Below are 26,321 nucleotides of genomic sequence, written 5' to 3'. Positions count from 1 at the left end.
GCAACGATCTGGACGTCGTAAACAGACGCGTTGATGCATGTTTACCCGGGATCCGCACTGTCTCTTGCCAGCGAGTTGCGTGATGCTTATCACTATGTACATCGCGCCACAAAAAGAAAATTTATTTCGGTTAAAAGAGACTATTTAATTGCTTTTAGCCAATTGAAATATCAATGAAAAGCGTTACTACGATTACAGATCCATTGACAAATATTCCAAAGAGAACACCTGGTTTGGAGAAAAAAACCGACTTTGGGTGATTGATATGAAACAATCTGCCATTTCTTGTCTACTAATTGATACATCAATGTAAAATGAATGAACCTGTTTTGTTGAACTTGGCTCCTACCAAACGTGTGTGGCGCTCTTGGACATACATGTAGAAGGTCAGAATATGTGCCCAACGTCTGTCTTCAGAGCAGATAGATAAGGTGGGGTGAAATTGGGGTTTAATGGCGCAATTAAGATGACTGGACTTTTATAGCGACGTACATGCACGTTTTTGTGTGTGTGTTCGTGCGTGCGTTCGTGCGTGCGTGCGTGCGTGCGTGCGTGTGTGTATGTGCGATGCTTGTAATAGTCCGGACTAATGTCGGTTGTAGAGTTCTAGCCTACTGAGATACTATGCCGCATTTTAACATGGATGCCCCACTCAGACACAGTATACTGACTCCGAGCCGACTAGTCCTTGTTTTAGACTCTTATTGTCGAACCCCAGGCATGGTTACCGATTACTGAGGACAGGATGGTTGCAATGCATGACTTGTTTTGTTCATTACCATCACCAAGGTGAGCCATTTTTAACCAGTGGTTAATTTTGCCTTCTTCACATTCGATGTTTGAATTTTGTAGAATTAACAGTTGTATTTTAGACAAACTTACAGAAAATGAAACTCATTTTCAATCACATTTAAATCACATTGCTCACAAATTCTCAATTCTCTCGCTGTGTTATCCTAAGACTGTGAGAGCTGCATTTAAATTGTGCTGAGTCGTAGTGACATATTTGAAATACAGTAAAGTACGGTTATAACGAACCCAAAGGGACTACTAATTTTAGTTCGTTATAACCGTAGTTCGTTATAAGTACATATACAGCATGACTACAGCAAGAAGTCTGGACCAAAAAGTAAGTTCGTTATATCCGTCAGTTCGTTATAAGCGTGTTCGTTATAACCGTAGTTTACTGTATTGCATATGGCGTTTGAACTCAACTGAAATGAATTGCGTGAGTGTGCATTTATCTTAGATTGTAGCGGGTCCATGGTCCACGGAATGCTGATCCGTAGCTTTCGTTGTATCATTTATTTAAGCCTCAGTCACACAGACAATGCGACCGCAATGCAACTTCCTTGCAACCAACATATTTGACAATCGCATCGCAATGGGGTTCCAGGGGTCTCTGAAAGGTTTTACTGAGATCGCTACAAGGTTTCAGAGCAGTCGCAAAACCCATTCAGTCGCAAGCAGTCTTTTGAACATGCACAAAAGACTGGCTGCACCCGATTTAGTCGCTCGGAGGTTTCATTGGTCTTCCAGAGGTCCCCAAATGGTGTTATTTCAAACGCCGATTGCTTTCCCCCTACGGCGATCGGTTTCGCCTACTCGTCGACTCTTTGCAACCTATCTGGGATTGATCAGTGATGAGGCGGTGATCAAACGGCGCTTCATCGGTGACAAGTTGCAAAGAAATGATTTGATTCAGAAAAACACCCTTTTTATATGCATTATGTTTTGATCGGTGATCGATCGACAACTAGTCACCGACCAGTCCCCGTTCAGTTGCAACAAGTAACCGAAGATTCATTCAGTAACAAATAAGAAAAGACGAATGTAATATGCTCGAATTTTATTATAGGACACAAATACAACCAAAGTTAGTCTGACAGTGCGTACTTATCAGATATATGGTACAGTATGATCTTGCTGAAAGTATAGAGAAAAGCCTTTCACGATCAACGCACCGTGTCACGTTGACAGCATAAATCCATCAACTGATACGACTGCATTTGGTCCAGTTTGGTACACCTGCAGTTATTCGCATTCTTCTACCGTAAAAATAATTTTGTTACTTTCCTAAATCACATCGGTGAAATAGCAAAGTGTTACATATTCTGTTCGAAAAATCACTTTCCTACACATTTCCAGACAATGTTAATAAGCAATCAAATCCAAATGTCAGTAGAATAGTGCAAACCCCTGCAAATGGTTCACTACTCATGTCTTAAGGTGCAATATTCACCTCAAGTTGGATTTCGTAGCAGGGTCATTGGAGTCATCAACATTTTTCTACAATTGCCTGTAGTGGATATTACGATGGCAATTTAATTTTTTTAAAGTTCATCCATATTCTTTTTTTAATATATAGTTTTTATAAATGTTCTAAAATTAGTTTCTTGATTTGAAGCGTTTTTGAAAGAAATGGAGTATGTTTACAGTAACATATTGATAATGAGATGTGTTTGGTGTTACTAGCCGTGATGCTGAGTCTATGCGATTTGCTTTCCCTTGAACTGTCTGATGACAGTGTAGACGAGGACGATGATGACGACAGCCATAGTGATGGTGACGATGCCGAGGCCGATCATGGCGGGCAATAACCATTCTTTGGCACACGTAGTTTCCTGAGAACTGGTGCCTGGAAATATCAGAGTGAGTGAATAAATCATCATGAAGATAAATGTCTAAATTAATGTCACCAAAAGTGTTTTACACATTGTACAAATGAGAAGAGAGAACAATAAGGAGGCAATTAGACAATTCGCATTTGATATTTCAAAATATGATTACCCCCAAACTGCAAAAATGAATTTGTCATAATTCTGTTTTTTTCGTTTAATATGTTTTTACATGTTTCATCGATGCTATTTGCTGATATTCTAGGCCACCAAGGTGAGTAACATTATTTACAATTTTGCACTTGTATCATGAAAGGGACTGAACATATTTTGATCAATTATGAAGAAGGTTCCACGTACTTTGAAGGGTTTTGGATCTGACAAGGTAGACAACAGAGGTAAGCTCTTCCTCCTGAGAAATCCCGCTGGGCGTTGCATTTGTGCCCTCAGCGTTTCTCTTCCTTCTGCGGACACATGATGGCTGGAAACAGAATGTGTTTGATAAATGGAAAATATTAAAATAAAACAATACTGTTAATACCTATTTGCGACACCTGTGTACTGTGATACATGTACTCATTCAATGAAGCATGCATGTGACATGTTGTTTTCCTTTCTATTCAATTTTACTTTTTTTATACATTGAATCATCAAGCATATATGTTATTGTTCTCTATGCTATTGTTCTAAATGAGGCTTGGTGTTCACGACCATACCATGCCCAAATCACGTGGGAACTCCTGCTGGTATTACTGTACGTCGATAATGATTGGTAAATGCAAGTCTCTAGACAGTTGTCGAAAAGGTGTAATTTCCTTTCATGTAACAAATCTATGAGTGTGAACACACTGAATGATTTGACTCGCTTGGCAGATATATGGGTATTAATGCCCCTAGAGCTTTGACTCATGTGACAGATATATTGGTATGGATTCCTCGAAAGCTTTGACTAGTATGATGGAGATATGGGTAATAATACCCCTTGTTCTTTGACTCATGTGACACAGATAGGGATATAATCATGAATACCCCTCAGATTTTTAATTATGCGAGAGAAAGTGAGGCATGAATACTCAGAGATACAGGTAGTTAGTTATACCATGCATTCTTTGACTCATGTGACAGAAATACCGACATGAAAGCCCTGATCATTTTTTTCATATGCTCTTTTGACCCATATTCTGACTAAGCAGCGTTTGTCAAACGTAGTATATCGTTACCTGGTTGGCATCCGCAGCCAATCCAAACACTTGGACGACGCTGACAATACCCAGGGCAGGGTTGGTTAAACCATCATCGTGCTCAAAGGTGAAACTTTCCAGCATAAAACACAGTGTGTGTTTCTCAGTAGGAGGCTTGTAGGCAGGGAGTGTGGTCACTAACCCAGCACCAGATACATCGCAACTGAAAACGGTAATATAATATGAATGTTCATTATGTATCGAGTAAATAAGTATTGTAACATTACTTATATATACTCTGTACCCGCCTATTATCACCACAATCTTTATTTACTTATTTATTTGACACACACCTTTGACTCCAACTATGAAATCTGTTTCCCATACCTCCCGTTGCCTCAGTTTCCTATTTCTCCAGGACAATCCGCCCCTGTCCCAATCCTGCCCCCTGCTATCTCTGACTTATTACATTACATCATATGAGCTTCGTATCCACCCATCTGCGTGCAATACACTGATAATCTCTGTTTTCTTACCAACGTGACAATCTTTGTTGTCTGTCTCTAAAGCTACATCACTGTACCATTCACTTTTACTGCCCATCTAACTACATCACCGTGACATTCACTCTTACTGCCCATACGACTACATCACTGTGTCAATGCCTACTTCCTATATCTTTAACTACACCACTGTGACAATCCCTACTCCCTATATCTGTGACTACACCACTGTGACAATCCCTACTTCCTATATCTGTAACTACATCACTGTATTAATCCGTACTTCCTATATATGTAACTACACCACTGTGAAGATCCCTACTTCCTATATCTGTAACTACATCACAGTGACAATCCCTACTTCCTATATCTGTAACTACATCACTGTGACAATCACTACTTCCTATATCTGTAACTACATCACTGTGACAATCCCTACTCCCTATATCTGTAACTACACCACTGTGACAATCTCTCCTTCCTATATCTGTAACTACACCACTGTGACAATCCCTACATCTGTAACTACGTCACTGTGACAATCCCTACTTCTTATATCTGTAACTACATCACTGTGACAATCCCTACTCCCTATATCTGTAACTACACCACTGTGACAATCTCTCCTTCCTATATCTGTAACTACACCACTGTGACAATCCCTACATCTGTAACTACGTCACTGTGACAATCACTACTTCCTATATCTGTAACTACATCACTGTGACAATCCCTACTCCCTATATCTGTAACTACACCACTGTGACAATCTCTCCTTCCTATATCTGTAACTACACCACTGTGACAATCCCTACATCTGTAACTACGTCACTGTGACAATCCCTACTTCTTATATCTTTAACTACACCACTGTGACAATCCCTACTCCCTATATCTGTGACTACACCACTGTGACAATCCCTACTTCCTATATCTGTAACTACATCACTGTATTAATCCGTACTTCCTATATATGTAACTACACCACTGTGAAGATCCCTACTTCCTATATCTGTAACTACATCACAGTGACAATCCCTACTTCCTATATCTGTAACTACATCACTGTGACAATCACTACTTCCTATATCTGTAACTACACCACTGTGACAATCCCTACATCTGTAACTACGTCACTGTGACAATCCCTACTTCTTATATCTGTAACTACATCACTGTGACAATCCCTACTTCCTATATCTGTAACAACATCACTGTGACAATCACTACTTCCTGTGTCTATAACTACATCACTGTGTCAATCACTACTTCCTATGTCCGTAACTACACCACTGTGTCAATCTCTACTTCCTATATCTGTAAATGGTTTCCTGCCACTTACCGGGTATCGTACACCAACATTTCCCTGTAATCTGGAGCGGTCCTGTTGTTGTTGATAGTGATGTTTTTGATGACAATTCCATTGAAGTTGTCCACTGAAGTGAATCAGTCATGTAGAAATGAAAACACACTTTAAATATGTAAATGTATCAAATACCAAGAATAATATTCACTACTGTAATTGTTACACTTTGATAAGGGGTGCAAGCACACATGATGATCCTAATCTGTTTTATAATGCAGCCACAGCAATTGTATAAAATTTCGGTAGATAAAGATGCATTCGACAACTCGGCGATTCTAAAAATATTCTACATTACGCAGAGTACACAAATATTGAAAACCATTTATTCATTTTGGGACCACAGCCCCAGCAAGGATGATGATAAATGGGCGCACTTACATCCTTGCACGGTGACGCATGTTTGCAGTGGGTCTCCCGCCGTGACGGGTCCCAGGATAGCATCCCCATTAGCAGTAACGACGGTCTGCGCTGCGGGGGTGAGGGTATCACTGCCTCCATTCTTGGTTCCACCACCAGAACTATTGGTGCAATGATTACAACGATAAGAAGCAATATATCGACAGGACATCAAGACAGGTCTTCACATATTGAACATATGTGGGGATTCGAAAACCGGACTTCAGCGTTACGAACGAGCTATTCTACCCCATCGCCTCTTACTGCTGTTCATGGGCATTTAAACCGATAGATGAACTGATAAACAACTGCATTCCGCTGTCCATCTACAACTACGACTGTCGTAAGTATATGTGAAAGTATAGGGGCTACGATTGTCGCAGCTATTTTGTGCGTTTATGATTCGATACACAGAAAAACAGTTATGCCACGCCGACTAACGGACTACTGTTTCCTGATCGTCTGATAAAGGAATGGGAGGGGCTTTTGTAACGTTGCATTATTGCCCTCAGTGTTGTGTTCGTATTGTTGTCTACAGTGTTTTTGTGTTATTGACATATTTACTTATAAGAATTAACTTCAAAACGTTGTTTTTGTTTTTTTTGACGTATAAACATAAAAACCGTTGTGTACTCTTCCATAAACGCAAACGATGCTTAAGTTGGTTATCAATTGGCAATATTTCAGTTTTCACAGTTTGAAGTGTGAATGCCACAGGTCGCATGAGTTTGGTACAATCAACAGGTACGGGTTTAACACCGATAGCCCAAGGATCATATTGAGGACGAAAATGGAATTCAAACAATGAAGTCGGTTTCGATCTGAAGCGTTCTGGTAGCTGATGTACGTGTACCGAGAAGCGTTGTCTCTCTCAAGCCGCATGGACCGCCTCCGTGGTCTAGTGGGAGAGCGTCCGCCCGGAGAGCGAAAGGTCCGGGCTTCGATCCCCTGCCGCGTCATACCAAAAGACGTTTAAGGATGGCACTTGTTGTCACCCTGTCTGGCGCTCGGCATTAAGGGGCTAAAACAAGGTCTGGTCGGTTTGGAGTCAGAATACTGTGTATGACTGGGGGAATATTCATGTTAAACTGAGGGCTAGCATTATAGTACAATCAGCAACACACACGCACACGTGCATGCATGTCCTTTTGAGTGCAATAATCATGGACGCAACGTTAAACCTAATTTCACCCGAAATCCAGCAGCATCAGTCAGAGAGCATGTGTAAGAGGAAATGTTAGACGTTGTCAATGATGACTGTGGTACAATGTATTGGCTCACCTTCCCGTGTTGATAGCTTGAGCTGGGGAATCCACAACTACCTCGGCATCGTTGAAAGTACATTTGAAGGTCACTTCCTCATCAGTGGATTTCCTAATACCAGGAGAGTAGCGTACGTCCAGTTTCAACTCGTACTTCTTTAAATCACCCTGGAGAACACAGACAGTCACTGAGTGTTTGTTTGTTTGTTGTTTAACGCCGCACTCAGCAATATTCCAGCTATATGACGGCGGTCTGTAAATAATCGAGTCTGGACCAGACAACCCAGTGATTGACATCATGAACATCGATACACGCAATTGGGATACGATGACATCAACCAAGTCAGCGTGCCTGATACAAGATTACAAGATAGTCGCCTTTTGCGAGCACTATTGGTTGCTGAAGATCTATCCCGGATCTTCACGGGTGAGTTAGTTTTGAGCTTATTTGCTCATCTCTAAGATGATTACCACTTTGATGAGACCTACGAGAATAAAAATAATGCTGATAAACAAAAGATTACAATGGTGCCAATCTGTGATCTGAACTGTTGATCAGCAGAGTCGGACACAAATAAAGGATGCAACTCTGCACAATGAATCGTGGTGACTTCTAACGACTGCGCTGCTCATGTCCCTTGATGCATTTAATAACAAAAAAGTTGAAGGTCGTGGGGTCGATTAAGGGTCGCATCATACCAAAAGACGTTAAAAGATGGTACTTGCTGTTATCCTGCCTGGAGCTCGGCATTAAGGGGCCAAAACACACACACACACACACACACACACACACACACACACACAAACAAACACACACACACACACACACACACACACACACACACACACACACACACACACACACACGTCGTTTTATAAATGCAATAATCATGAACGCGAAGTTAAACCCTCATCTCAACTCCAAATGCAAAAACTACAATTGAGTCTGACAACTTCCTCATAAGACAAATGCAAGAAGCATACACACGTATTATTTGGCATGTAGTCTTTCAACATTCTTTGATGTTGGCATAAATCCATGAACATGATTTCTTCGATAAAGAAAGGGACAATCACCTCTGGAATTGGCCCAAGTTCTCCACAGGTGCCGTTGTATTCGAATATCCCAGCATAACCCTGACACCAGTCGGCGATGCCGTCACTAGGATCAGTTGTGTTTGGGGCGAGAGTGAGGTTGCAGCCGACGGTGTCTTTCATGCCCTGGACGTAGATCTTACCAACGAAGGTGTCGTGGGAGAAAGGAGTAATACAGACACTGATGTTGTTGGGGTTACACTGATGGTAGTCTGTGGTGAAAGGGGGATCAACATTAATGACATATGTTTGAAAAAGAGAACAGTAAATGCAAAAAAGTATTGCTTCATCATTATGTGATGGTGATTCATGATCATGATGGGCTCTTAATCGTGCAATGGATTCTGATGAATATGGAAAGGCTTTTATCGCCTGAATTTATTATCAAATGATATTAGGGTAAAGATACTTTACTGCTAGTCATTACGTCAAAAGACCTTCTTTCTAAGCAAAATGGGCACGTTCAACAACAGACATAATGTAGAAGCCATTGTGACATGGTTACTATGATAAGATACATTGATACACATGTGCTGTATTGGCTCATTAATGAGATGGATGTAACTCACAAGCTTTGTTGTCGCATATTGCTCCAACATATCCCGGCCGCATCATACCAAAAGACGTCAAAAGATGTTACTTGCTGTTATCCTGCCTGGAGCTCGGCATTAAGGGGCCAAAACACACACACACACACACACACACACACACACACACACACACACACACACACACACACACACACACACACACACACACACACACACACACACACACACACACACACACACACACACACACACACACACACACACACACACGTCACACAAACACACACAAACACACACACACACACATGTCGTTATATAAATGCAATAATCATGAACGCGAAGTTAAACCCTCATCTCAACACCAAATACAAAAACTACAATTGAGTCTGACCACTTCCTAATTAGACAAATGCAAAAAGCATATAACACGTGTTATTTGGCATGTAGTCTTTCAACATTCTTTGATAAAGAAGAGAACAATATAACGATGTAACTCACAAGCTTTATTGTCGCACATTGCCCCAGCATATCCCGGATTACACACACATGCTGCTGGGGATCCAGTCAGACAGATGCCATGAACACAGGTGCTATTGTCGCAGGACGTTTGCAAATCGGCTGAAACAAAACTCATAATCGTTAAAGAATAACGACATAGATATGAAATAATTTGATAAGAGTGTGTGAGTATGGTTCTACGCCGCTTTTAGCAATATTCCAGACAAACCACGGCTGGGGACACCAGAAATGGAGAATCGGGAATCGAACCCGGGTCGAACGCTTTAACCACTAGGCTACCCGACCGCCCCTGTTTGATAAGAGCAAAGACTATATGAAGATCTGGAATGACTAAAACAACATTTCGCAAATTAGCTGTTGCGAGAGAATCAAATCCCAATAAAATGAACAACAGACACAAAAGGTAGGCTTATCAAAAGGAAAAGAACCCAGCTAATATTAGTGTTAAAAGAGGCACCAAACACATAAACCAACTGCTGCTCCAGCAATAATAACACATAGTTGAGACCTTCAAATATTTATCCTCTATGCAAAGGCACCTACCTTAGACGTACCACCACACTCTGGTCCGATAATATTACTTTCAGACACATAAACTATGATTTTGCCTTTTAACAAATGTTTTGTCAATTCTACATGTATTGCTGTTGGGACAAAACTTGACCGTCCTAGTGATCTGACATATGCAAGATGAACTCGACCAAGTCATCTTGACAAATATCTCGCCCATGGATATGTAAGGTATTTTAAAATGTATCGGAAATACACATATATCACTGTCACAGAAATATTACTCAAAAATCAACTCACCTATCAAATGAGCACAGTTGGGTCCTGTACGGTCAGCGGGACAGGCGCACATCCCTGAAGTGTCGTCACACGTTCCACCATTCAGACAAGTTTGACCCTGGCGCTTACAATGAGAGTTGACAGGAGCTGAAAAAATAATATAGGTAGCCTGAGTAAATGATATATAACTTAATATTCTACTTAAACCCGAATCTCTAGAATCCCAGTCGGCCCGTCTTCATGAGAAATGTATGTAAGAGTAAACTAGTCAATACACTGACGAGGGCAGTATGGTAATTATAAGATCATGCCAAGGGAATACAATATTTTGATTGGCTACATTCACTTTACTTCTGTCGTCACAACTGTCACCACTGATATCATTATTTCCATCACAACAACGCCAACACCAACAACACTACAACAGCACAGCATCTCCTATTTACCGCACCCACAGGTGTTAATGCACATCGTAGACTACCAGGACTCACTGTCATCATCCTCGATGGTGACGACGGCAGTGTAGTTGCCCGCGAGGTCGACACTGTATATGATGATGTCGAAGGTCTCCGATGGTTCAGCCAGCTGAAAGATTAGGTCCATTATTTAGGGAATGACCTATAGCTACCAGCTGCCAGCATTACGGACTTTCTGCTCCGATTGCATTTGATTTGAATGATGGTGAACACTCTGGTGTCTACCTCTGATCGTCAGTGATCCATTCATATAAATTTTAAGCACAATTGTGCCCTTTACGCCCAATGCAATCTTTTTCGGCATATAATCAAGTCTGATTATTCTCTGGTATCTGCGTTATGTATTTGGAGTATACGCGCTTTTGGTCTAATTTTGCAAGATTAAACCAATGTGTAACCAATAACTCCAAATATTCTCCGAATTCATCAAGTCAAACAGTAAGAGTTTATCTTGTCATATGCCATTAGAGCTAATATGGTCAATCAGTTATTAATCTCATTTACCTAACACACACACAAACACACACACACGCACGCGCGCACGCACACGCACACACACACACACACACACACACACACACACACACACACACACACACACACACACACACACACACACACACACACACACACACACACACACACACTAACACACACTAACACAAACACACTAACACACACACACACTAACACACACACACTAACACTAACAAACACACTAACAAACACACTAACACACACACACACACATTTCACCTCACCTCCCTATATTAATTGATTGACGGAACACAATACAAATAAACAGTCAACTAATATCATAGTTAGCGTTAGCGTTATTTGACATTGTAAGAGAACAGTATCTGGTCTTACCGCGTCATCATTGATGTATATCAGGTCTGTAAGGGTAACGGTCGTGTCACCTGCAGAAAAGGAGACATGTTTGTCGGTGACGGTCGCGTAATCGTCTGGTGCTGTGGCTGTCCCGTCCATGGTGCCGACTGTTGCGTTGAAGTCGTAGGGGGCGGCGCTGTCCAAGGTGAGGGTCAGACTGACGTTTCCCGTTCCTTCCCGTTTAGTAATGGCTGAGGGCTGAGTGAGGTTTAGTGGGATGCCTGTAAGAAGATTGAGATGCAAGGTACAACCAGGTTGTCACAGAATAAATAGATTATACAATAATATGTAATGAAAACGGAAGTCAATCGAAACAGAAATTTTGACTCATGTTTAGAATTGATTGGTTGGTTTGTTGTTTAACGCCGCACTCAGCAATATTCCATCTATATGATGGCGGTCTGTAAATAATCGAGTCTGGACCAGACAATCCAGTGATTGAAATCAAAAGCATCGATCCACACATTTGGGATCGATGACATGCATCAACCAAGTCAGCGAGCCTGACCATCCGATCCCGTTAGTCGCCTTTTACGACAAGCATGGTCACCTTTTACGGCAAGCATGGGTTGCTGAAGACCTGTTCTACTCCGAATCTTCATGGAGGTGTAGCATCATTATACTCAAGACACGTTTGTGATAATATACATAGGAAAACACGTGAACGGGAACCTGTGTATGTCATAAAGAAGATGCATGAAGGGTACATATGGTTACCTCTTGATCATTTAATATTAACATTTGTTTGTTTGTTGTTTAACGCTGCACTCAGCAATATTCTAGCTATATGACGTCGGACTGTAATTAATCGAGTCTGGACCAGACATGCCAGTGATTGATATCATGAGCACCGATCCACACAGTTGTGATACGATGTCACAAATCAACTGAGCCTGACCAACCCTTCCCGTTAGGCATCTCTTACGACAGGCGTAGTTGACTCTTACCACAAGTATGGGTTGCTGAAGACTTGTTCCCACCCGGATATTCACGGTTTAACGTTAACAAGTGAAAGGACATATAAATACATTATCAAGGTATGAAGACACGCAATATATATATCAGAAATAGATATTGACTCAAAACCAGGTCCGATATTTCTAAACACAGCTCGGAAATCCCGACACAGGTGGCGCTGTTAGCGTTGCTGACGACACTACCATGGCGTTTTAATCTGATGTCAATTTTTCTCGCCTCGTCGATTTTACGACCGAAGAACAAAATGTTATCATGGAAAATATTGATGCAAAAACACAAAGCGCTCTACTTAAACAACGATGAAGGTTTTCGTGAGTATCTGATGCAGAAAGAGAAATCAGGGAGTTTGAAACCTTTTCTATCGATGAACTGGGCCGGATCTCTTGCTTAATTTCATCTCGAAGCTAGAACTGAATGTGTGTGTGTGTGTGTGTGTGTGTGTGTGTGTGTGTGTGTGTGTGTGTGTGTGTGTGTGTGTGTGTGTGTGTGTGTGTGTGTTTGTGTGTGTGTGTGTTTGTGTGTGTGTGTGTGTGTGTGTGTGTGTGTGTGTGTGTTTGTGTGTGTGTTTGTGTGTGTGTGTGTGTGTGTGTGTGTGGCATTTATAAGAAAGTTACGCTGTTGACCTACCGCAATCGCATACATCGGCACCTGGAGAAAACACGGATAGACATCGACATCATTCGTTGAAGTCAGTACCGGGAATCGTCGAAAACATTCAAAGCTATGGTTAAGGAACTGAAGCGGGCCGGATTGGCCGTGGTCGAGCACAACCCCTATCACCGATGCAGACTTGAAAAAAACTGTATCTCTATGTATGAATCTCTGACAACCCAGTTTTGTAACAGCACATTGTAATTCAATTTATGTTAACATGTAGATCTATGCCATATCATCAGAACTAATTTTAATTCGTTTTGGAATTTTAAAATAAATTGCTTCATTTTGGCGTCTCAAACGCAATGAGAAATTTGACATATTCAGCAGGTTCTCATCGACATCATGTGAAGTTCGGCAGAAGAGTGAGTGAGTGGGTGAGTTAGGTTAACGCCACTTTTAACAGTATTCCAGTTATATCGCGGCGTGTCAGCTTAATGTGGGAGGAAAGCCCGAAGTGATGCAGATCTCAGACGTTTACCACTTCTGTAACCCACGAGCACGGCTATGGTGCTGACAAACCTTGAAACATAATCGGGGCGAACCGGGATTCGAACCCACAATCATAGGTTTCTGGCGTGCCCAATGGACGCAACTCTGCACAGCGAATCGCGGCGCCTTAGACGACTGGGGCACCCGTGCCCCCCTTTCGGCAGATGAGGGAGGGCAAGTGATAAGTCTGAAGGTGGCCGATCTCGCTGCAGAAACCGAAGCTGAGGGTGACATGTATGTTTATATCAGCTGTGATGTACAAACAACAAAATAACCAGGACGATCGACAATGTGCCCGGGGAAAAATGTAAAGGAAAAAGGTATCGGCCGTGTAACATTATTAAAGTTAAAGAAATGGAGAAGAAATATTACACAATTTTCAGCTTTGAGCAATTTGAATCCACAATATATTGTTCTATCTTTTTCAATACATATGATAAATGATAAAACGTTGCAGCGATTACAATGCTTTTCTGTGTAGTACACGTCATTTGAAATAAAGGAAGCTACTGCTACAAAAACAAATGTTGATCGTGCTTTCACAGTTCGATTCTTTGATTGTGATTAAATTTCATTACATTTTTATGTCATTGCTGACATCATAGCCGTACCCCCGCTGGATTTATTTTATAGAAAACAGTTTTATTTGAATCATGAAAATACAAGTTGGGGACAAGTGATACTTGTACAAATATTTGCCCCCTGTCAATTTAAAGTTAACTACGGCCTTCGACATATTTTTCAGAGAGCCCTATATTCCCTGTGACGTCATTTGTAAAATACGTACGTCGATTCAAAAAGGGATCCGTCAAGCTATTTCAGCAGCCCGATACTAAGGCCGAGAAAGGATGTTCTACAACGCTGTGGCTCCCGAACCCAGACTTGGAGCCATGATGGTCAGCCTATTTCTAAAAGCAGGCGTCTCGACAAAATAGATAAAACACTCCCTACATGAGACTTTTCATTGACGTCCTAAGTGCACAGGTACCATCTCGCCATATTTTGACAATAAATGGCCACAAATCGAAATCCAGCCTGAAAACCTGCACAGGTTTTAATGACGAGAACATGTAGAAGAATATGTCGTCTACCATCAGTAAGAAGACTTGTCAAAATGCCCAGACCACTAGAATTGAACCTTCTATTGTATGTAATCAATGCTTGAGAGGTTGTGATTTTGATCAAATTATTCAATGCCAATCCCAGAAACTCCCACCAAGGTAAATTATGTAAGCACAAATGACAGTGGCAAGTTCCAAATACATGGTCCATTGATTACTGTCAGTGTTTACAATAAACTACAACAGTCGTCAGCAGTGATCAGTCAACAACAGTAAATACGTTTCATGGGTACAATAGTATGTCAACCTGACGAGCAAATGAAACGTCACTAAACTGAATTTTGACACTTTGGGTCTAAATCCCGAAAAAGTGTTTCAAAAGGGTTGAAAAACTTGTTGAGTAATGCACGTGCCACAAATACCAAGATTAGTTGAAATTGAAGTTGAAATGAAAATGTTGCTGCATACCACCCAACAAAGATACGGGTATGACAAGAACGATGTACTTTTCATTCACACCTAAACCGTTTGACAGTGAAAAAATAGCATAGTACCAAGATTAATGCTAAGAGAGAGAGAGAGAGAGAGAGAGAGAGAGAGAGAGAGAGGGAGAGAGAGAGAGAGAGAGAGGGAGAGAGAGAGGGAGAGAGAGAGAGAGAGAGAGAGGGAGAGAGAGAGAGGGAGAGAGAGAGAGAGAGAGAGAGAGAGAGAGAGGCTCATGGACGTTACATGTTGACTGGGTGGACAGGAGACAGGCCTAGGAGTCACCACCATCCCAGAAATACCGCTACTGACGTACCCTTCATCTGAGGAATCAGTTTATTAGCGGCGAGCGTCATTGGCCATCCTGTCAGTCGCTGGACAGTGTCCATATGACTGCGTTGGTAAAATACCAGAGCTGACAGACCACTACGAGGCGTAACGATGCGACACTGGCAGGACCGAAACTGGCAAAGAATCATGTCCGCAGACGAGAGAGCAGATTCAAGCTTTTCAGAGCAGATGGAAGAGTTCTTTTCTGCCACCGATGAGGAGAAGAAACGTCACGTCGTTGAGTTCAAGATGTCGAACCAAGGTGGCGGACATTTTGTTTTCAACTACAGTTCTATGTTTTCTGTCATTACGTAGCAGAAACTCATTTGTGAAAGGGGGCACGGATGGCCCAGTCATCTAAGGCGCCGCGATTCGCTGTGCATAGTTGCGTCCCTTGGGCACGCCAGAAACCTATGATTGTGGGTTCGAATCCCGGTTCGCCCCGATTATGTTTCTAGGTTTGTCAGCACCATACCCGTGCTCGTGGGTTTCACCAAAGTGGTAAACGTCTGAGACCTGCATCACTTCGGGCTTTCCTCCCACATTAAGCTGACACGCCGCGATATAACTGGAATACTGTTAAAAGCGGCGTTAAACCCAACTCACTCACTCACTCACTCATTTGTGAAAGCATACAGGTGTATGTGTAAAAGTGGAAGCGGATGTTTGAAACGTGCAATTCTAGGTGGTCAAAGCACATCCTTAGTCCTTTTTTCTGTTACCCCTTTATACCATGGGTAACATTCTAAGAAACATTATTTCTGATAAGCGAGAAATGTGGGAGCATATACGCAGAATATTTGAAAGCTTTGATAAACGGTCATGCCTGATACCAACAAGGACCTTTCTACATAGTCGTCACAGTTACAGTAAACATGCCAAAGTCTTACCCTACGCCTACATTATAATTTTAACTGTGATATTATGGGATGTTCCTCCATGTTAATCATGTAAAGACACTTGGGTCACACTTACAAGAGTCCATTAATTCACGATGATGTTAACTACAAAAAAACTTGTCATTAGTCTTCATATCTTAATCTCCCTATTTCCTATATATTACAATTAGAGGCTTTAGCCAGTTACAGTAAATCTGCTCTCGCAGACTGTGTCCTACCATTGCCCTAACATACAGTGTTTTCGCTGTACTCACGTTCATTATCAGTGATGGTTACAACAACATTCCTGTTTGGTTCTGCCCCAAAGAACGCCGTTAAAGCCACGGTGAACGTCTCGCCAGGATCGAAATCCTGCAAAGTAATAATAGAGAGTAAATATCTACTTACATGTTTTGGTTTGTTGTTTAACGCCGCACTCAGCAATATTCAAGCTATATGACGGCGGTCTGTAAATAATCGAGTCTGGACCAGACTATCCAGGGATTGATATCATGAGCATCGATCAACGCAATTGGGATCGATGACATGCATCAACCAAGTCAGCAAGCCTGACCACCCGATCCCGTCAGTCGCCTCTTACGACAAGCATAGTCGCCTTTTGCAGCAAGCATGGGTTGCTGAAGACATATTCTTCTCTGGATCTTCACGGGTCTCTACTTACAAAACATCAAATCAAATGCAGTATTGATGAAGTAACCTGACATGTAAATTGTTTTACTCAGTTTAACATGTCATCTAAAATAAAAGTGGTAATTCTATATAAGACCACGACACGTGAGTGTAGTTGTGTTGCTTACATTATCGTCCACTATGCTGATTGAGAGGTCTATGGTGTCGGTAGGCCAAATTACAATTTCATTTCGGGCAAGTACTGCTATGAAGTCCGATCCTGCAATAGCCGTACCATCGGCCGTTTCCCACTGTAATACAAGATGCATGTTCTTAAGTCAAGGTCATCAACATGTTATAATATATAATGAGGATTCATAGCAATGAGTGAGTTTGGTTTTACGCCCCTGTTAGCAATACACCAGCAATATCGCAGCGTGGAACACCAGAAATGGGCTTCACAGGATTCATACACATTATTTACAAAAGCTGTAATAATTTTTTTGCAACCATTTCGTAAATTTACATAATGTCCAAGAACGCATATAGCTGAATGAGTGAGTGAGTGAGCGAGTTGGGTTAAACGCCGCTTTTAACAGTATTCCAGTTATATCGCGGCGTGACAGCTTAATGTGGGAGAAAGCTTGAAGTAATGCAGGTCTCAGACGTTCACCACTTATGAGAAACCCACGAGCACGAGTATGGTGCTGACAAACCCAGAAACATAATTGAGGCGAACCAGGATTGGAACCCACAATCACAGGTTTCTGGCGTGCTCAAGGGACGCAACTCTGCACAGCGAATCGCGTCGCCCTAGACGACTGGGCCACCTCTGCCCCCAAACTCATATGAACGCATACATGCAGCCTTGGATAAGTATGCTTACAATATAGCTGCGGAGAGCTTGCTATGTTATGCTCTATGTTCGTGATTCCGCGACAAAGGAGAATGCTAGGGGATACTAAGGTGTCATATCTGACATAAAGGAGCGCTAATAATTGACACAATATTTATCTTGTATCAAAGAATATAAGTGGATATCTATCTTTTTTGTTTGAGTTCAACATAATATATTGTAGTAACATGTTATTTGTGTCCAAACATGATGTTTTGATGACAACATACCGTGAAGCCCCATGCCCCGGCAGGCTGTGCTAAATCGTTATGGACTGTTACTGTGGCGGTGCCGGCCTCCTCGTCAACTGTCACCGGTGACACGGTTATCGTACCTGAAACCATATCAAGATGTTAGCGATGTCAGAATGTGAACATTTACCGTATTGGTGAAACCCAGAGGCAGGGTAAGATATTGCCAGCCAGTGATGAAAAGCAGGGCGATTCAAAACCATGGGATCCTGCCATCCTCCGTCCTCCTGGGTAACCCGTGCGCCATGTTAATTTAGTAGTTAAAAGCAAAGTATCTGGTGTACATTTAACCATGAAGCCGAACAATGCTTGATTCTGATTGGTCAAAATAACATTAAATTCAAAATCGACAAGCCTTTTCACACACAAAAGTGCACGTGACTACATCGATGACATTCATTTCGATGCAAATGACAATGGTTGCCGGTAACCCATAAGACATGTATACGTTCGACATCAGAACATTTACAGATGTCTTTGTCACTCACTGGTACACTGAACAAGCGTTGGTCACAATAGCTTATCAAACAGGATGAAATCTATTTCAGAGCACATACTATTTAGTGAAATATGCACAAAACACTCACTATAATGCAGCTAAAAACGGCGGTATTCAGACATATTTCAGGCTGGTTCCGTTGACAACTGTTTTGCCAGCATGCTCATTTCCACCAGCATATTATCAGGTTATTGTTATACATATATGCAGAATACTATCGGTCCAGGGAATTTATAAATGTCACTGTTACCGTTTTAACTATTTTGGCATATATGGACTATGACGAGTAACGGAAGTTAGACAAGTACAGCCAAGTTTGAAATAATTTCACACCAACTGGTATATAAGTAACTATCTAAAATCGTGTTGTTTCATTAAATTTACTGAGAAATGCATTAACTCAGCAGTTTTTGAAACTATTTTTACAACCTATCACTCCTGTAATGGGAGGTGCCATAGTAATTTCCAATAAATGACTTAGTTGCGTTGAAGCAGTGCAATACATATCGTTATTAAATCTCTATATTTTGAAAAAAACCCACATGACCCCGTTTCGGAATGTTCTAGACAGCTAACCTATATTACCCACGTGACATTACGCGTTCCAAAAGACTACCGATTCCTTGCCGTCATGATATAATGAAAAACCCTCAGTTTCAAAGTAAGAGGTATCTTCTATGCAATGAGACGACCACCAATTTCAAAACACAGTCGGTTTATCACTTCTGTTGTATACTATATTGTATATAGATGTCTACATGTACATGTAGTACATATCTGTTGTATACTCTGTTGTATTTGATGTCTACATGTAGTGCATATCTGTTGTATACTCTGTTGTATGTAGATGTCTACATGTAGTACATATCTGTTGTATTCCTGTTGTATACAGATGTCTATATGTACATGTAGTACATATCTGTTGTATACTCTGTTGTATATATGTGTCTACATAAAGTACATATCTGCTGTATACACTGTTGTATATAGGTGTCTACATGTAGTACATATCTGTTGTATACCCTGTTGTATGTAGATGTCTACATGTAGTACATATCTGTTGTATACCCTGTTGTATATAGATGTCTATATGTAGTACATATCTGTTGTATACCCTGTTGTATATAGATGTCTACATGTCGTACATATCTGTTGTATACCCTGTTGTACATAAGTGTGTACATGTTGTACATATCTGTTGTATACCCTGTTGTATGTAGATGTCGACATGTTGTACATATCTGTTGTATTCCCTGTTGTATATATATGTCTACATGTAGTACATATCTGCTGTATACACTGTTGTATATAGATGTCTACATGTAGTACATATCTGTTGTATACCCTACTGTATATAGGTGTCTACATGTAGTACATATCTGTTGTATACCCTACTGTATATAAGTGTGTACATGTTGTACATATCTGTTGTATACCCTGTTGTATATAGATGTCTACATGTAGTACATATCTGCTGTATACACTGTTGTATATAGATGTCTACATGTCGTACATATCTGCTGTATACCCTACTGTATATAGGTGTCTACATGTAGTACATATCTGTTGTATACCCTGCTGTGTAGAGATGTCTACGTGTCGTACACATCTGCTGTATACACTGTTGTATATAGATGTCTATATGTAGTACATATCTGTTGTATACCCTGCTGTATATAGGTGTCTACATGTAGTACATATCTGTTGTATACCCTACTGTATATAGGTGTCTACATGTAGTACATATCTGTTGTATACCCTGTTGTATATAGGTGTCTACATGTAGTACATATCTGTTGTATACCCTGTTGTATATAGGTGTCTACATGTAGTACACATCTGTTGTATACCCTGTTGTATATAGGTGTCTACATGTAGTACATATCTGTTGTATACCCTGTTGTATATAGGTGTCTACATGTAGTACATATCTGTTGTATACCCTGCTGTATAGAGGTGTCTACATGTCGTACACATCTGTTGTATACCCTGTTGTATATAGGTGTCTACATGTAGTACATATCTGTTGTATACCCTGTTGTATATAGGTGTCTACATGTAGTACATATCTGTTGTATACCCTGCTGTATATAGGTGTCTACATGTAGTACACATCTGCTGTATACACTGTTGTATATAGATGTCTATATGTAGTACATATCTGTTGTATACCCTGTTGTATATAGGTGTCTACATGTAGTACATATCTGTTGTATACCCTACTGTGTATAGGTGTCTACATGTAGTACATATCTGTTGTATACCCTGTTGTATATAGGTGTCTACATGTAGTACATATCTGTTGTATACCCTGTTGTATATAGGTGTCTACATGTAGTACATATCTGTTGTATACCCTGCTGTATATAGGTGTCTACATGTAGTACATATCTGTTGTATACCCTACTGTATATAGGTGTCTACATGTAGTACATATCTGTTGTATACCCTGTTGTATATAGGTGTCTACATGTAGTACATATCCGTTGTATACCCTACTGTATATAGGTGTCTACATGTAGTACATATCTGTTGTATACCCTGTTGTATATAGGTGTCTACATGTAGTACATATCTGTTGTATACCCTGTTGTATATAGGTGTCTACATGTAGTACATATCTGCTGTATACACTGTTGTATAGAGGTGTCTACATGTCGTACATATCTGTTGTATACCCTGTTGTATATAGGTGTCTACATGTAGTACATATCTGTTGTATACCCTGTTGTATGTAGATGTCTACATGTAGTACACATCTGTTGTATACCCTGTTGTATATAGGTGTCTACATGTAGTACACATCTGTTGTATACCCTACTGTATATAGGTGTCTACATGTAGTACATATCTGTTGTATACCCTGCTGTATAGAGGTGTCTACATGTCGTACACATCTGTTGTATACCCTGTTGTATATAGGTGTCTACATGTAGTACATATCTGTTGTATACCCTGCTGTATATAGGTGTCTACATGTAGTACATATCTGTTGTATACCCTGCTGTATATAGGTGTCTACATGTAGTACATATCTGTTGTATACCCTGCTGTATATAGGTGTCTACATGTAGTACATATCTGTTGTATACCCTGCTGTATATAGGTGTCTACATGTAGTACATATCTGTTGTATACCCTGCTGTATATAGGTGTCTACATGTAGTACATATCTGTTGTATACCCTGCTGTATATAGGTGTCTACATGTAGTACATATCTGTTGTATACCCTGCTGTATATAGGTGTCTACATGTAGTACATATCTGTTGTATACCCTGCTGTATATAGGTGTCTACAAGTCATACACATTTGCTGTATACACTGTTGTGTATATGTGTCTACATGTCATACACATTTGCTGTATACACTGTTGTGTATAGGTGTCTACATGTTGTACATATCTGTTGTATACCCTTTTGTTTATAGGTGTCTACATATTGTATATATCTGTTGTATACCCTGTTGTACATAAGTGTGTACATGTTGTACATATCTGTTGTATACACTGTTGTATATAGGTGTCTACATGTTGTACATATCTGTTGTATGTCCTGTTGTACATAGGTGTCTACATGTTCTACATATCTGTTGTACTCCCTATTGTACATAGGTGTCTACATGTTCTACATATCTGTTGTATTCCTTATTGTATGTAGGTGTCTATATGTAGTAGACATCTGCTGTATACCCTGTTGTACATAGGTGTCTACATGTAGTAGATATCTGTTGTATTCCCTATTGTATATATGTTGTGTAGAGGTGGCACTGTGCTGTACATGATAAGAGGATGCCATGTTATGTATTGGTTGATATATGTGGTATATGATAGGTGTATTCCATGTTGTGTAGAGGTGACACTGTGCTGTACATGATAAGAGGATGCCATGTTATGTATTGGTTGATATATGTGGTATATGATAGGTGTATTCCATGTTGTGTAGAGGTGGCACTGTGCTGTACATGATAAGAGAATGCCATGTTATGTATTGGTTGATATATGTGGTATATGATAGGTGTATTCCATGTTGTGTAGTGAGTGACTGAGTTAGTTGGGTTTAACGATGGTTTTAACAGTATTCCAGTTATATCACGGCATGTCAGTTTAATATGGGAAGAAAGCCCTAAGTGATTCAGGATTCATACGTTTACCACTTTGGTGAAACCCACGAGCACGGGTATGGTGCTGATAAGCCTACAAACATAATCGGGGCGAACCGGGACTCGAACCCACAATCTTAGGCTTCTGGCGTCTCCAAGCTTAAGGGACGCAACTCTGCACAGCGAATCACGTCGCCTTAGACGACTGGGCCACCCGTGCCCCCATGTTGTGTAGAGGTGGCTCTTGCGATACACTGACACAGATTACAGATATTACATGTGCACCTGACATGACATCAACTGCTCGTGGTGGAATATATATAGAAGTGTACAAGCATTACAAACCTAACCGGGACGTAACCGTCAATAATCAAGTTCTTACCTTCTGCGTTGTTGATGAAAAGTGAACAGACGAATAGAGCAACGAGTAAAATACGTGCGAGCGCCATTGTGTTGGTTCCTGAAACAGAGTAATGTGATGTTTAATGACTGTTACATATTACTTTTTAAACTTCTCTGGAGAGGAATAGATATGATGTACCCTCAGTGTGGCCGTGTAAATTTGAAATCCAAGCGTTTGTTTGTCGTCGTATTGCCATACGACATTTTGGTAATGTTTAGGATCTGAGCACCATGTACCTCTGTAGTGAACGTTAATCTACATTATACGACGCCATGTCGCTGTAAGGAGCCTGAATTAATGAGATGACTGCGTCGGATAGAGATTGGCAAAATATACGTTGCCATGATGGTAGGGTAGATGTTTTCCATTTGAAATTTAACAAAACGTCTTTGACCAATCAAAGTATTTCACATGTGATCATGTTATAATAGTTCAGACACTGAACAAACTATTTACAATAAAGGACTTGGTACCGCATCTTGCCAAAATACGTGAAAAGATGGTACTTGTTGTTACCCTACCTGGCGCACGATATTAAGGACAAGGCTGGGATTCAGTTCTTTTGTCAGAGTATGGTATCCATGCTAACTCTTTCAACACCGTAGGCCGATATACCGGCCAAGAAGCATCGAGTCCACTGACACCGTAGGCTGGTTTACCGACCAAGCCGTAGTCATGTCAAAATAGTATATATTTTTGTGGACTTACCCGTAATATCATTCATTTATAAAATTCATCACATTTCACAATGTCTGAAATACGTATTCCATTTCAATTTATCATTTATTATCGATAAATTAAAAAAATATTCACTATTTCCCGCAATGTTATTGAAATAAAGTTCTCATACACACACTTCGACAACGGGTCCACATCGAACATGTCAAATAGCAAAATAAAGACGTTTTAAGCAAATCTTTAGATATATTACAAAAAGTAATAAATAAAATCAATAGTTGTCAAACTAAGATCTAAGTTATTATTTCCATCTTTTCGTGCAATCGCCTGTAATGTAAATCAAATGACATCTCGGCTTTCGTGGCCTTGAATTCTCTGCTCGGACACAATGTTTCATGCAAAAATATATGCATGAAAAATCTTTGTCACAGCTCGTAACCTAGCACGATACATTAACAATGTTCCATATTTTTAATATATATCGTGATTTCCTGCAAAAAACGTTCAGAATAACATGATTTAACAAAAATCTCTCGTCAACTTCTGAAATTTATCATAAACGAGCCATGTACCACACCTGTAATTTCATTGGCTGCCTTAGGTCACGTGATCAAATTTGACAAATCACGAACCTTGTAGCAGATTTCGGCAAGAAAACGTCATTGAAACCAATTTCAATCCAATGAAATCGCTTGTTATAACTACGAAAAAACTCCATGTTACGAGCGTGTAAATAAAGGAATAAGCTTTCTAGCGATGTGTCATATGCCAGTCTTTGACGAACGTATTATTCATACGAAGCCTTGAAAACGGGGGTATTTATTCATGTTACTGAGCGGACAGCCGCTGTTATCGGGAAATGGGTGATGAGCAGAAAGTATTTATAATTCTTTTTAAAATGATTTCCCAATTATGTAAACAATGAAAATAAAACAGAAATAGGTAAGTGGAATTTAAGGAATCTTATATTTGCCGAAAATCGTCAAGTTTTTGCTTCCTTGGTCCTTACTCTGGACGTTAACAACGTGTTAGCTTACATATTGTATTTCAAACGAACTTAATTTAGTTGTAAATGCATTATTTTAAAACAATGTGAAAAACATAACTTTCATATTTATAAACCATAGGATCAGACCTTACAAATGGTGTATAACATTTAGTAGCAAAGATCCGGACTAGAACAGGCAGACACACACACGTGCGGGCACGTCGCTATGTACGTGCAGTACGGCTTGAAACCCCATTTCACCTCGCATCACCTTAAGCGTTAACGCTGTCTGCTGTAAACTGTTCAATTCAGTGCCACTTTTCATAAATACATATTACGATCATCAAGGGGATGATGAACTTACCTTGTGCACTCACCAGAGGCGAAGTTCAAAACTCTGTTTTCGCAGTGTTGCACGTGCTTAAATAATAACCACAACCCTAACACGCATGTGCCTTGCGCAGGATGTAATTCCTTTTGCCCCGCCTAGACATTGACGTGAGTTGACTTTTCACACAAATAATCCCGAATGAATGGTGGGGGATGACCGAAGGACAATTAGACTGAGAAACCTACGGGAGTGGCTTGACAGTATTATCCGCAGCTATTTAACTTCACATTTGCATGCTTTGATCGCTATCAACACATAGAAAATTTGAAACTTTTAGACCTTTTATTTCATTGTATCTATTTTGAACCAGTTGCTTCGAAAACGCCCTTCAGAATGTGGGACGAAGAACTTAATGTGTTTTATGTGAGGAAAACTATCCACAAAGGACACTTGTGATTGACCCACAAAACTAAAATGACAAGGTTGGTTAAACTCGTGAAAAGTTATGAAGTTGATTCCAAATTCCAAATAACTGACAATGGGCAAATGCTAGCTTATTCAAGTTTCATTTTAAAAAAAAGTTGGGGATATCTGTGAAAACTTGTGGAATGTTAAGGTGAGAGACAACATTAAATACTGTGGCTCCAATGAAGGAAGATTTTCCAAAGTTCTGTGACAAACCTCTGAGCATATCTGTGACCTAAGATGAACATTTTCACACAACTACTTCACTGATGCTTCCTTCATCTCCTAAACAATCAGTGAAAAGGGAATATTGAACTGATCACTTTAAAACGCGTTACAGCCAGGTCAGACAAATCTGTTTGTTAACACTTTAGAGTGATACCATACAAACTAGTCAATTCGAAAGCGCTGATAATATCTGCGTATAACCTTGCAAATGCTAACATAGGAACTTGAATGTGTTGAAAACATGCTTACCAAACTCTCACACTGAACCTATTCACACATTTAACCCATACAACTGGACTTGATATTGCTTTTAGTCATATGAACTTTTAT

The 26,321-nt window shown here is 40.3% G+C and overlaps 1 protein-coding gene and 1 pseudogene across 1 annotated transcript; one reads left to right on the top strand and one right to left on the bottom strand.

Annotated features, from left to right (window-relative positions):
* Positions 1-1,834: 1,834 nt before the first annotated feature.
* LOC139463852 (uncharacterized) lies at positions 1,835-25,419 on the bottom strand. Its single transcript, XM_071245229.1, has 16 exons — positions 25,332-25,419; positions 23,281-23,358; positions 18,279-18,382; positions 17,342-17,464; positions 16,799-16,895; positions 11,627-11,868; positions 10,772-10,865; positions 10,302-10,427; positions 9,471-9,590; positions 8,404-8,633; positions 7,346-7,494; positions 6,047-6,186; positions 5,645-5,738; positions 3,839-4,022; positions 2,979-3,099; positions 1,835-2,638 (listed from the first exon to the last, which is right to left on the bottom strand). Exons 2-16 carry the CDS (start codon positions 23,345-23,347, stop codon positions 2,490-2,492), a joined length of 2,040 nt encoding a protein of 679 aa, XP_071101330.1. The 5' UTR covers positions 23,348-23,358; positions 25,332-25,419; the 3' UTR covers positions 1,835-2,489.
* LOC139464110 (uncharacterized) lies at positions 12,878-15,960 on the top strand (annotated as a pseudogene).
* Positions 25,420-26,321: the final 902 nt, after the last annotated feature.

Source organism: Haliotis cracherodii, unplaced genomic scaffold, assembly GCF_022045235.1.
Source record: "Haliotis cracherodii isolate W230 unplaced genomic scaffold, xgHalCrac1.p SCAF_16, whole genome shotgun sequence".
Lineage (NCBI taxonomy): Eukaryota > Metazoa > Mollusca > Gastropoda > Lepetellida > Haliotidae > Haliotis > Haliotis cracherodii.
This window is presented reverse-complemented; position numbering and strand designations above follow the sequence as displayed.

What these genes read in the sequence shown, in the direction of transcription:
- LOC139463852 (XM_071245229.1), bottom strand. Translation starts at nt 23,347, where the DNA reads ATGGCGCTCGCACGTATTTTACTCGTTGCTCTATTCGTCTGTTCACTT. An exon ending in TCAGCATAGTGGACGATAAT is followed by an intron (nt 16,896 to 17,341) that starts GTAAGCAACACA and finishes ATTACTTTGCAG; the next exon opens with GATTTCGATCCTGGCGAGAC. An exon ending in AACCATCACTGATAATGAAC is followed by an intron (nt 11,869 to 16,798) that starts GTGAGTACAGCG and finishes ATCTTCTTACAG; the next exon opens with GCATCCCACTAAACCTCACT.